We start from the raw sequence: 10,287 nt of genomic DNA on the forward strand, positions 1-10,287 counted from the left end.
CTTGCTGTGAAGTTGCGATTTTCCCTACTCTTTTCTCATCTCTCATTTTCTCGGTGTATCAGTCAAAGTTTTTGTCTCTTTGTTTCGAAGGGTAATGAAAGCGAAATGAATATTATAGCATGCAGTGTCAAGAGAGTAAGAAAAAATAATAATAATATACAGTAAATCTTCGTAAAACAATCAATCCTTGGTAAACTTCCAATCCGCACAATCCACGCAATCATTTTCATCGCGCAATCGAGGGACAGAGCCGAGCTTCTCCGGCTTACTTCCAACGTCTTCTCCGTCGTTCCTGTGCCATGGTAGATGCCACTTGTTGGATTTGAATTTTGTTTGGGTATTCGTAGCAGCTTTTGCACTTGCTTTTGCTACCTTTTTATCCCAATCCTCATCCAACACATCTTCTATCACAATATTAATCCGATGTGCATTTATACCTTGACCCCAACCTAACTTTCCAACAGTATCATACAAGATCGTCTTACCGGTATGACAGCGTGTTTCCATTGCAAACCCTGAGATTGCACAAAGCGAAGTTGAACCAACACAATCACCCATCGCGATCGCATCTGCGGTATTGTATACGTGCGTGATGGGTAAAGCATCTAATCGACCTTTTTTGACCGGAAGAGGAACATGCAAACGCATTGCTGCCATTCGTTCAGCTGGCGCTTCAAACGCTACCGTTGGATAACCAAACGTCATTCCGATCAGAGCGCCTAATGCTCCTCCGAGAGAATGTCCTGTGATCCAAATTTGCGAGTCGGGATAAGCGTAAGAGATATTGTTGAACAAATCCGTCGTTGCAGGATAAAAGAATGATTTGTTGATCAATGCTTTTGTCAAACAAGATGATGAACAGGTTTGTTGTGCTAATCCATCGTTGAAACAATCACAGACTGTACGCCACGTCCATCCTACATGTGCACAACAGCAAGAGAAAAACAAGTTGTCATTCTCCTTATCACGTTTGGAGGTTGCTCCATCATCCAAAAGAGCAGCACTCGTTCCTTTCAAAGCAACGACGATTGTTGAATTATCTTCAGTGGCAAAGATATGACCACGAATACCATCTTCAACCCAACCAAAGGATTCCGAAAGGTTCCATTTTCCCATTCCATCCACAATCCAATCTTTATCCGATCCATTTTTAGGAACATCGTATGCCTTACTTGCCATTTTGGCCAAAGTAAGCAACGTTTCACGATCTTCAACATCTGGCGCATCCACTTCGATTTCATCCCAATCCATCGCTTTGCTTGTCTTTTGTACACCAAAAGCATCTCCCGCATTATGTGCTTGAATGTATGGTGTAATGTCTTTTGGTTTCCATGTCTTTATACGACGGGTGCGAATCTTGCCTTCGACAAGTTCGCTTGCATGTGCGCTTTCATCGGGTGTGAGATCGATTCTCGCTGAAAGACCTCGATATGAATGGGTGCCCTGATGATATACATTGCGTAACTGTAGACGTTTGGTGTTTTTGGGAGGAGGTGTGAACAACGTTGATAAGAATGAAGTCGTGGCTGATAAAAACGGTGATAGTGACGGCAAATTGTTTGTAAAATGGAATCGATTTGGCGATGTTGCTGAGCAGTAACATGGTCCAAATAGAGTAATGCTTATACAGACTGCCAGCAGGGCAATAGGCCTTAGCCACATTGCTGCGATTGTATAGAGGTGTGCTAGTTAACACAAAAGGTTGATGGTGTTGAGGTTGAAGGTGTGGAGCATTGATAAGCCAAAATAATAATATGATGAACGCGTACAGTGACGATCAACACAGACAAGGGGCCAGATTGTTGTAGGCCCTGAAAAGGGAAAGGAACGCCTGCAGGGGCTCAGCGGCTGAGTGAGCTAAGTCAACAACAAGTATGGCTTACTAAGCAAGTACCTCTTGCAATGCGCGTTAATTCGTATGCAGGCGATGTAACCCTTTCGCTTGTGTGTGTATGCGTGTAAATGCATTTTTAGCCTGCAAACCTCCACAATGGCAGAAGCGGGAAGATGATTGATTGTCCTGCCTCACCCCTGCACAAGATCGAATAACTCTATCAGGCTGACGTCACAAATGCAGAACGGCAGTTCATATCTTCTGACCTGTGTCAATAGAACGATACTGAAGTCGATAGAGTTTTAAGCAGTGAAGAGAAATAATAAGCTATTTCTCTAATTCAGCTTCCTTACTCACCACCAACTACCAACCAACAACAAAACTTTATTTCAAAATGTCTACAGATAGCAAAACAATGATGCACTTGAGTGGTGCTGACCAACGTGAAAGCGGTAAAGGTTCAGAAAACCCAGCTCCTTCTCACGAAAAAGGTGTTGAAAACTCTCACTTAAACTTGGACAAAACTGATGAAAAGAGTATCGCAAACAAACTCGATCAAGCATCAAAACAAGAAAAACGTGAAGAACAAGCTGAAAAAGAAGCAAATTCAAAACCACCAACCCGTATTGCTGAAGACGTGAGTACTTTGTGATCAGTAACCTTATGCCTTTCTTCTTGTGCTGACTTTTCCTTTTTCCTACTTCACAGCACGGCAACAAGCCATCTCGCGGTGCAAGAGTCGATGAACAGATCCAACTTGAAGAAGAAGCTGAATTGCGCAAGAAGGGCATTGAACCTTAAAATTGCAAAAGATAATGTATGAATAAGGGTATAATAGCATTCCTCTACTACAATGTTGCATACAAGTTAAAATAAAAACAATTCCATGTACATCGTACTGTTTATAATCAAAAAATCATACCTTTAAAGTTGTTAGAATACGTAAGGTACTAATCGAGCACGTACTTTTTGCATATACTCTGTATATTCTTTGCCCAACTCTCTTTGGAGCATTGGCTCTTCATCCCGAATACGTAGAGTGATGAGCACCTGAAAGAGGATTGAGAGTGACTTTGATGAGTGATTCTTTCACCTGATGGATCATACTTTTACTCACCCCGGGAACAACCAAAGACGCTGTGACCAAGTTCCATGCCAAAGATCTTACACTTGCACCGATCAAAGGTCCATACACGAATATTGAGTATACTTGACCTAAGGTGAGAATAATCATCGCTGTATAAGAAGGATGACGGACATAGGCTGGCAGGTTAAAGGGGAAAAGATTATCAGTGTGTGATTGCAAATGAGTCCGAATCGGCGAAACGCACCATAAGGACCACTTTGGACAACCTGCAGGCATGAATAATAGAGAATAAGTAACAGATTAACATTCTTCCCTTAGCCACGAAAAACTCACCTTATGACCTTCACGTATGGAAAGATCGAATGTGAAAAAGTGACCTAAAGTACGGAAGCAGATTACCCGGAATATACCTCCAAGAAGAGCGAATGCAGATGTGATCCTAAACCAAGATCGAACACGTTGATCGAGTAACCATGCTTGTGTGTTTGATAGGTGTGGTTTGAGTATTTGATTTGATGAAGTTGCTTTAAAGATGCTTGTCAGCCAAGATTGTTTGATGATATTTGCTTCAACTGCTTTTGCAAATATTGTTGTATTTGTACGATCGGCATGAATCATAAATGCGATTTGTAAGATTGTAAATAAGATCATACTACCATGAATGCTATACACCAAAAGGTTACTTGATAAACCATATTTTCCAACAAAATCTTTTGATGCTTTTCCACGTTCTTCTTTGCTTGCTAAAGGAACGGGCGGAGTTGTCCCCGCGATAAAACCAGCCGTAGCTCCGATCAATGCGATTATATCGATCACCAAATCGAGATCCGGCATGATTGACAAGATTGTATGATGGTCGTAGTCTAGATCTTTCACAGTAACATCCCTTCCTTCTTGGCCTTCCTTCGGCCAAAATGAACAATTAGCGTGTGGGGAAAAAGGTCAACACTCAAGAGGCCCACGCCCACGCACACATACACGCTTTCAAATTCACATACGCCCCGCGGACATGTGGTTCGTAGAGGTGACAAAGATGGTCCCTTTGCCTATCCATCTCAACTTCATCCGCAAGGGAAGTCATGCTGAACATGTCTGGGTGCTCTAGCCATGCTCCAATAATGTCCGAACAGGCTGGCTGTGCGTTGTGGTTGCCCATACGCTGGAAAGCGGCCAATGCATTTGACCCTCTCTTTTCTCCATGGATTTATCGGCATGACAACAAAATAAATGGGAATGATCTGATTTCTTAAGGGAACATGACCCTTAATTGCGGACAGGTGCGATGACTTGTCCGCATGAATGATCATCTAGAATGATTATAGATTGGTCGGCGTAAAGTTACTCCTTCATTTCCATGCTCCCTTTATAAATGGCGTTATTCATGCTACTCAATCAAGATACAATTACCACATAAACCCCATACATTATTCAGCCTTGAAAAAGGTATGATTAACATTGACACATCCTATCGAGTACTTGGCGTTCAATGACCTCCTATTGGATAGTGGATGGAAGCAACTCCTGTTCAACTATCGCAAGACGCGAATAGAAACAATTCTATTCTCGTTCTGATGTCTTGATCAAATCTCAAGCATATAGAATCTGTACAAATGTCAGAAGGAAGATTCTTTCTTCAATAGCTAGGAGCAATGGTGCATATATGCTATATCGGAACCACATAACGCTTACTCGAATACCGAAAATAGCATCAATCGGCGTCCTTGGATTGATGTGAGAACGTTTGACATCATGGATGATGGAAAGTATATAAACCAGAAGGTTCCGAGGATCTTTCGAAAGCACGAAAACCATATTCCCCAAAACTCTCCAACCCAATCCAAACTTCTTCTTTTACCCCAAACATATACTCTCATTATGCGTTCGCACTTCACTCTTTTATTCACATTCACGGTAATCGCTCTTGCCGTCGTAAAGGCAGACGATTCAGCAAACATTCAAGCATCAGGTGGTGGTGGTGCGGATGGCAATGGCGGAAAGACTGGCGGTGGGGTTGACGGTACAGTCGGAGGAGCAGGCAAAGAGATTAAAGACGTTGCTGATAATCCGTTTTCATTCTTTGATGGTGGTTTGTTTGGTGGTGGTAAAGGAAACGCTAATGGCGGCGGTGGCCTATTTGGCGGTGGCGGTGGAGATGCAAATGGGAAAGCTGATGACAAGGCAAAAGTGAACGCCGATGCGAATCCCAGTGTTAATGCAAATTTAGGTGCCGATGGAAAGGGAAAGGGAGGCTCTGATGATAACGCAAAAGTCGATATTGGTGGAGGTGGAAAGGGAGGCTCTAATGATAATGCAAAAGTCGATATTGGTGGAAGTGGAAAAGGAATCGATGCAGATTTGGGTGGTGATGGAAAGGGAAAGGCAGGGTCTAAAGATGGTGCAAACATTGACATTGGCGGAAAAACTCCGGGTATTAATGCAGACCTAGGCTCTGGTGGTAAAGCAAAGGGCAATACCGACGCAAACGGAAAAGTTGGTATCGATGCAGATGCAAAAGATGACAAAGAAGCAAAAGATAAAGCTGACGCAAAAGCAAAAGCGGACGCTAAGGCGAAAGCTGATGCCAATGCAGAATCAAAAGAGAACACAGATGCAAATGTAAAGCTGGGTATTGATGGAAAAGGTGGTGATAAAGCAAAATCACCACCACCACCAAAGACAAACACTGATGCAAATGGTAAAGCGAACACAGATGCAAATGTAAAATTGGGTATCGATGATAAAGACGGCACTGGTGCTGGCGCAAAAGCACCACCACCACCAAAACCAAAACCAGAACCAAAACCGAAGCCAGCACCAAAGCCAGAACCAAAACCAAAGCCAGCACCAAAACCAGAGCCAAAACCAAAGCCAGCACCAAAACCAGAACCAAAACCAAAGCCAGCACCAAAAGCAAAAACAAACACCGATGCCAATGGAAAAGACAAAGCAGACGCAAATGCAAAAGTGGGTATCGATGCAAATGCTGGCGATCATACTAAAGAAACAACTTCACATTCATCGAGCCATAATACCACTCACACAAGTGATGATGAGCCAAGTATGGGTGCAGGCGTGAAGGAACATGCTCATCATCATAATGGTACACATCACCATCATGACCACCATCATCATGGCAAAATGGAGAAACATAGAAAGCCACATCATATGGGAGATCACGCTCATTCATCAACCGGTGCAGGCGTACACGATTCGCACAAAAATCATACTTCGACTTCGGAATGTGTTTGTGATAAGAATGGAAAATCGACCGGCAATACTACCGCAACAGCAGATGTCAAGGCAGATACTTCAAGCAATGTTCACACCTGAAACTCCTCTTTATTAGACTAGATCGCTCTCTCTCTATCCTCCCATACCACCATGTCTATTTGTATATACTCTACTAACGGATTTTACTATCAATTCACTTATGAAAAAAATGCCAGAGGTATCACATTAGTAAGGATCGTGGGTGGTACTTTAGTAGCAAAGGAGTGGGAGAGGTATCATATGAGACAGGTTCAATAGAGGTACCGTATTAGATAGGATCGTCATAGGTGTCCTGATAGAACGTTAGAGATACCACGTAAAAAGGGTTATTAAGGATAGCATATCATAAAGGATAGAGATACTACATCAGAAAGAACTAGAAGAGGTATCACATCAGAAAGGATTTGAAGAGGTACCGCATTAGACAGGATTGTGAGAGGAACTACAATAGAAGGCACCGTCAGAGGTACCATATCAGAAAGAAACGGTAGAGGTACGGTATTAGACAGGATCGGTAGAGGCATCAGGTTAGATAGGATTGCTAAAAATACTATATTAGAAAGGATCGTCAGAGATACCATATCAGTAAGGATCGGAAGAGGTACTACATCAGAAAGAATCGGTGGAGTTATCATATCAGACAGGATCGGAAGAGGTGTCATATCAGAAAGAAGTAGCAGAGGTACCACTTCCGAAAGGATTGTCAGAGGTACCATTTCAGAAAGGATTGGGGGAGTTATCGTATCGGACAGAAACGGTAGAGAAGTCAAACCAGAAAGGATTGGTAGAGGTATCCGTTCAGAAAAAAATCGGTAGAGTTGTCAGATCAGAAGACACCGTCAGAAATGTCAGATCAGAAGGCACCGTCAGAGATACCATATCAGAAAAAGAAGGGTAGGGGTACGGTATTAGACAAGATCGTTTCAGGCATCAGATTAGAAAGGAACGTCAGAGGTACCATATCGGAAAGGATCGGGAGAGTTATCATATTATAAAGGATCGGGAAAGTTATCACATCACAAAAGACCTAGAGAGTTATCACATCACAAAAGATCGGGAGAGGTACCATATGGTAAAGGATCGGAAGATTTATCATATCATAAAGGGTCGGGAGAGGTATCACATCAAAATGGTTTGGGAGAGTTACCGTATCAGAAAGGATCGGAAGAGGTATCCGATCAGAAAGAATACACAGAAGCACCGTATCATATCAGAAAGAATCGGGAGCGGTACTACATCAGAAAGAATCGGTAAAATTATCATATCAGACAGGATCGGTAGAGGTGTCCTTTCAGAAAAATCGGTGGAGTTGTCAGATCAGAAGACACCATCAGAAATGTCAGATCGGAAGGCACCGTCAGAGATACCACATCAGAAAATATCAGGAGAGGTATCATATCAGAAAGGGTACACAGAAGTACCGCAAAGCATCAGAAAGAAACAACAGAGGTATCACATAAGAATATACAACTTTGTCATGTGAGAAGGGTAAATGTGACGAGAGGTTCGACGAGAGTGGCTGCTGAGTCATCAAAAGATAAGAATGTGCATGGCGCTCAATCTCAAGATCGTCCATCAGCTCCTTTGCTGTCAAGTTATCTATCTTCAGGCGTTTATTTGACGTCATGATGCCTGATGAGAACACTGAAATCATATTTTACAACGATTCTGCGTACCTATAAGCAATTCCGAAAATTTGTTCGTTGGTCTGTCAAAAATAGCATAAACATCTCCGCTCTTGAGTGTTTTCTCATTCTTTGCTTCTGTCTGCCGAAGAAGGGGTTGCCCGATCTTGCCCCTACGTTTGGCTTCCTCACCCCTTCTCGAGAAGACAAATATCAGGTTGCCCTGGAACATCACACCGTGTATAGGAGGATGGCGTGAGGCGTACATGTTTGATTGCCGAGACGCCAATGACCTCCTGACTGGAACTATAAAAAACCAGTTTTATACTCTTTTCATACTTTCTTAAAATATTGTAGACCCTGAAATAGAAGCCGTACTATAAGGGTTCTTTTCCTGACTGAGATGAAGCTCCTTGATAGGCTGAGATTATGATGCTTTCAAATGCGTTACATTATATGAAAACATACATCAAATGATATAAAAGACGGTTCAATTTTGAAGATATATCGATCAAATTCTCACCAACAATCCACTCTTCTCTTCACTTTATCAAACATGCGTTTCAACTTCAAACTACTTTTGGCTCTCTCGGCATTGGCCGCTGCTGCCAGTGTTGCAGCTCAAGATGCAGGGACGACAGGTATGGACGCTAAACCACCAGCACAACCAGGTCCTGACGCAAACACGACGCCAGCACCTGCCGGTGCACCTCAACCTGATCCTAACAGTCAACCTGCCCCTACTGATCCTAAGCCAATGCCTGCCGACAAAGAACCCAAAAAAGGCAAGAAAGGTCATCATGCAAAAGTTAAGAAGCCCAAGAAGCCCAAAAAGGAAAAGAAGCCCAAGAAAGAAAAGGACCACAAGAAGCCCAAGAAGGCAAAGAAACCAAAGAAGGAAAAGAAACCAAAAGATCCACCAGCCGCCAAGGAACCCGTTCCAGAACCTGGTGCTGATACTCAAGCTGGTACTGATACGACTGCCACCCCTCCACCAGGCAAATAGACGTTGCAAGGTTGAAAGATCGATATCCTGGTGATTCGACTTTGATTCATTCACAATTTCCCCACGCTTTTACTGATCCTGCTGGATATCAGGATTTGGCTTTTACATAGTACTTTCCCTCTCTTCCAGATAGATGTGGTAATTTTCATTCTTATTCTTTCTGTTTGAAATTCTTCATGCGTCCCTATTTGACATCGGACATTTCGATTATCTTAAATTAGAAAGGAGAAGGATAATGTGACTATATTTTGAAGGGGCTTAAGATTCCTACTTTTGCCTTTAAAGGAGCACAGCAATATATATTTATTATGCATCTGTGCTGTCAAAATTTGCGAAACTCATTTATCGTACGGTACTTTTTAGGTGCATCCTCTGAAATTCCCCCTCCTACTCATAAATACGGCCCCTACGGATAGCAGGGGGGGTCCTAGATGACATGGCTAAATACGGATACATCTTTTCCTGAAGGCGTGATTATGAATGCGATTTGACTCCCGTCTTTTGGCATAGGGACTAGATTATGAGGAGGTTTCATTGAAATATACAGCATAGGGTCACGATCTCAGGGCTGTGAGCCCTAAAGTGCTCCCTTGGTAAGTAACAAAGGAGCGGATTTAATCCTTAAGGGTTTTTTGTTGAATGAAAAGAGTTTTGGTTGCGATGGCTCGCTCAGATAAGTCAAGAAAGGAGGTCATCGGTTCACTTTATACTCCTATTATCAAAGTGGCTTCTCCTCTCAAGCTGAAGAACGCCAAGTTAAAAGGACTCTCATTATTCAAATCGTGTTCATCATGGAAAAGAAGAAAAGTATATAAGGTGCGCTTCTAGGGTTGCAGCTCACTAAAACATCACAAAACACTTTTTCCTCTTTTCAATCCAACTCTTCCTCCAATATGCGCTTCAACGCAAGCTTCCTTTTAGTCTTCACGGTTCTCGCCGTTGCAGGTGTTATGGCTGATGACGCCGTTCCTTCTGGATTATCTAATAGTACGCCAGCCAAAGATACCCCAGTTCCAGTTCCAAATGATCAACAAAGTTCTACAACTCCCACCGATGGCAATCCGCAAAGAGATACGTCGGCACCCGTTGGCAGTGACACCAACCCTGCCCCAACAGACATTAGACCGATTGGCGGAGATTCTTCAAAGGACAAGAAGGGCAGCTCTGATCCCGTTGGCAGTGATACCAACCCTGCCCCAACAGACATTAAACCGATTGGCGGAGATCCTTCAAAGGACAAGAAGGACAACTCTGATCCCGTTGGCAGTGATTCCAACCCTGCCCCAACAGACATTAAACCGATTGGCGGAGATTCTTCAAAGGACAATAAGGACAACGGATCAGATACAACTAAAGGAGATCCTAAAACGGACCTCACTGATCCCATTCCTAAAGATGCTAAACTAACTAACGGAGATTCATCAAAGGACAACTCTGATCCATCAAAGGACAACTCTGATCCATC

General features: G+C 42.9%; 6 protein-coding genes across 6 annotated transcripts; 4 read left to right on the forward strand and 2 right to left on the reverse strand.

Moving 5' to 3' along the window:
* Nucleotides 1-47: 47 nt before the first annotated feature.
* Nucleotides 48-1,793, reverse strand: FA14DRAFT_16646 (alpha/beta-hydrolase). The gene has a single exon (XM_025500032.1). The coding sequence runs from the start codon at nucleotides 1,660-1,662 to the stop codon at nucleotides 181-183; it is 1,482 nt and encodes a 493-aa protein (XP_025357894.1). The 5' UTR covers nucleotides 1,663-1,793; the 3' UTR covers nucleotides 48-180.
* Nucleotides 1,794-1,863: 70 nt separating this feature from the next.
* On the forward strand, nucleotides 1,864-2,879 carry FA14DRAFT_142017 (uncharacterized protein). Its single transcript, XM_025497158.1, has 2 exons — nucleotides 1,864-2,471; nucleotides 2,543-2,879. The coding sequence occupies exons 1-2, from the start codon at nucleotides 2,229-2,231 to the stop codon at nucleotides 2,633-2,635; spliced, it is 336 nt and encodes a 111-aa protein (XP_025357895.1). The 5' UTR covers nucleotides 1,864-2,228; the 3' UTR covers nucleotides 2,636-2,879.
* FA14DRAFT_114386 (uncharacterized protein) lies at nucleotides 2,768-3,341 on the reverse strand (the record flags this gene model as incomplete). The annotated part of the gene is made up of 4 exons (XM_025496051.1): nucleotides 2,768-2,884; nucleotides 2,952-3,097; nucleotides 3,166-3,187; nucleotides 3,255-3,341. Coding segments are annotated over 4 exons (372 nt in total), but the record flags the coding sequence as incomplete, so codon positions are not given.
* Nucleotides 3,342-4,449: 1,108 nt separating this feature from the next.
* FA14DRAFT_16687 (uncharacterized protein) lies at nucleotides 4,450-6,333 on the forward strand. The gene has a single exon (XM_025500050.1). The coding sequence runs from the start codon at nucleotides 4,671-4,673 to the stop codon at nucleotides 6,249-6,251; it is 1,581 nt and encodes a 526-aa protein (XP_025357897.1). The 5' UTR covers nucleotides 4,450-4,670; the 3' UTR covers nucleotides 6,252-6,333.
* Nucleotides 6,334-8,217: 1,884 nt separating this feature from the next.
* FA14DRAFT_183540 (uncharacterized protein) lies at nucleotides 8,218-8,822 on the forward strand (the record flags this gene model as incomplete). Its single annotated transcript, XM_025501322.1, has 1 exon — nucleotides 8,218-8,822. Exon 1 carries the CDS (start codon nucleotides 8,373-8,375, stop codon nucleotides 8,820-8,822), a length of 450 nt encoding a protein of 149 aa, XP_025357898.1. The 5' UTR covers nucleotides 8,218-8,372.
* Nucleotides 8,823-9,715: 893 nt separating this feature from the next.
* FA14DRAFT_176886 (uncharacterized protein) lies at nucleotides 9,716-10,176 on the forward strand (the record flags this gene model as incomplete). The annotated part of the gene is made up of 2 exons (XM_025500700.1): nucleotides 9,716-10,088; nucleotides 10,154-10,176. 2 exons carry the CDS (start codon nucleotides 9,716-9,718, stop codon nucleotides 10,174-10,176), a joined length of 396 nt encoding a protein of 131 aa, XP_025357899.1.
* Between the last annotated feature and the right edge of the window lie 111 nt (nucleotides 10,177-10,287).

This window comes from Meira miltonrushii (genome assembly GCF_003144205.1).
Source record: "Meira miltonrushii strain MCA 3882 unplaced genomic scaffold FA14scaffold_1, whole genome shotgun sequence".
Classification (NCBI taxonomy): Eukaryota; Fungi; Basidiomycota; class Exobasidiomycetes; order Exobasidiales; family Brachybasidiaceae; genus Meira; species Meira miltonrushii.

What these genes read in the sequence shown, in the direction of transcription:
- FA14DRAFT_16687 (XM_025500050.1), top strand. Translation starts at nt 4,671, where the DNA reads ATGGATGATGGAAAGTATATAAACCAGAAGGTTCCGAGGATCTTTCGA.
- FA14DRAFT_16646 (XM_025500032.1), bottom strand. Translation starts at nt 1,662, where the DNA reads ATGTGGCTAAGGCCTATTGCCCTGCTGGCAGTCTGTATAAGCATTACT.
- FA14DRAFT_142017 (XM_025497158.1), top strand. Translation starts at nt 2,229, where the DNA reads ATGTCTACAGATAGCAAAACAATGATGCACTTGAGTGGTGCTGACCAA. An exon ending in CAACCCGTATTGCTGAAGAC is followed by an intron (nt 2,472 to 2,542) that starts GTGAGTACTTTG and finishes CCTACTTCACAG; the next exon opens with CACGGCAACAAGCCATCTCG.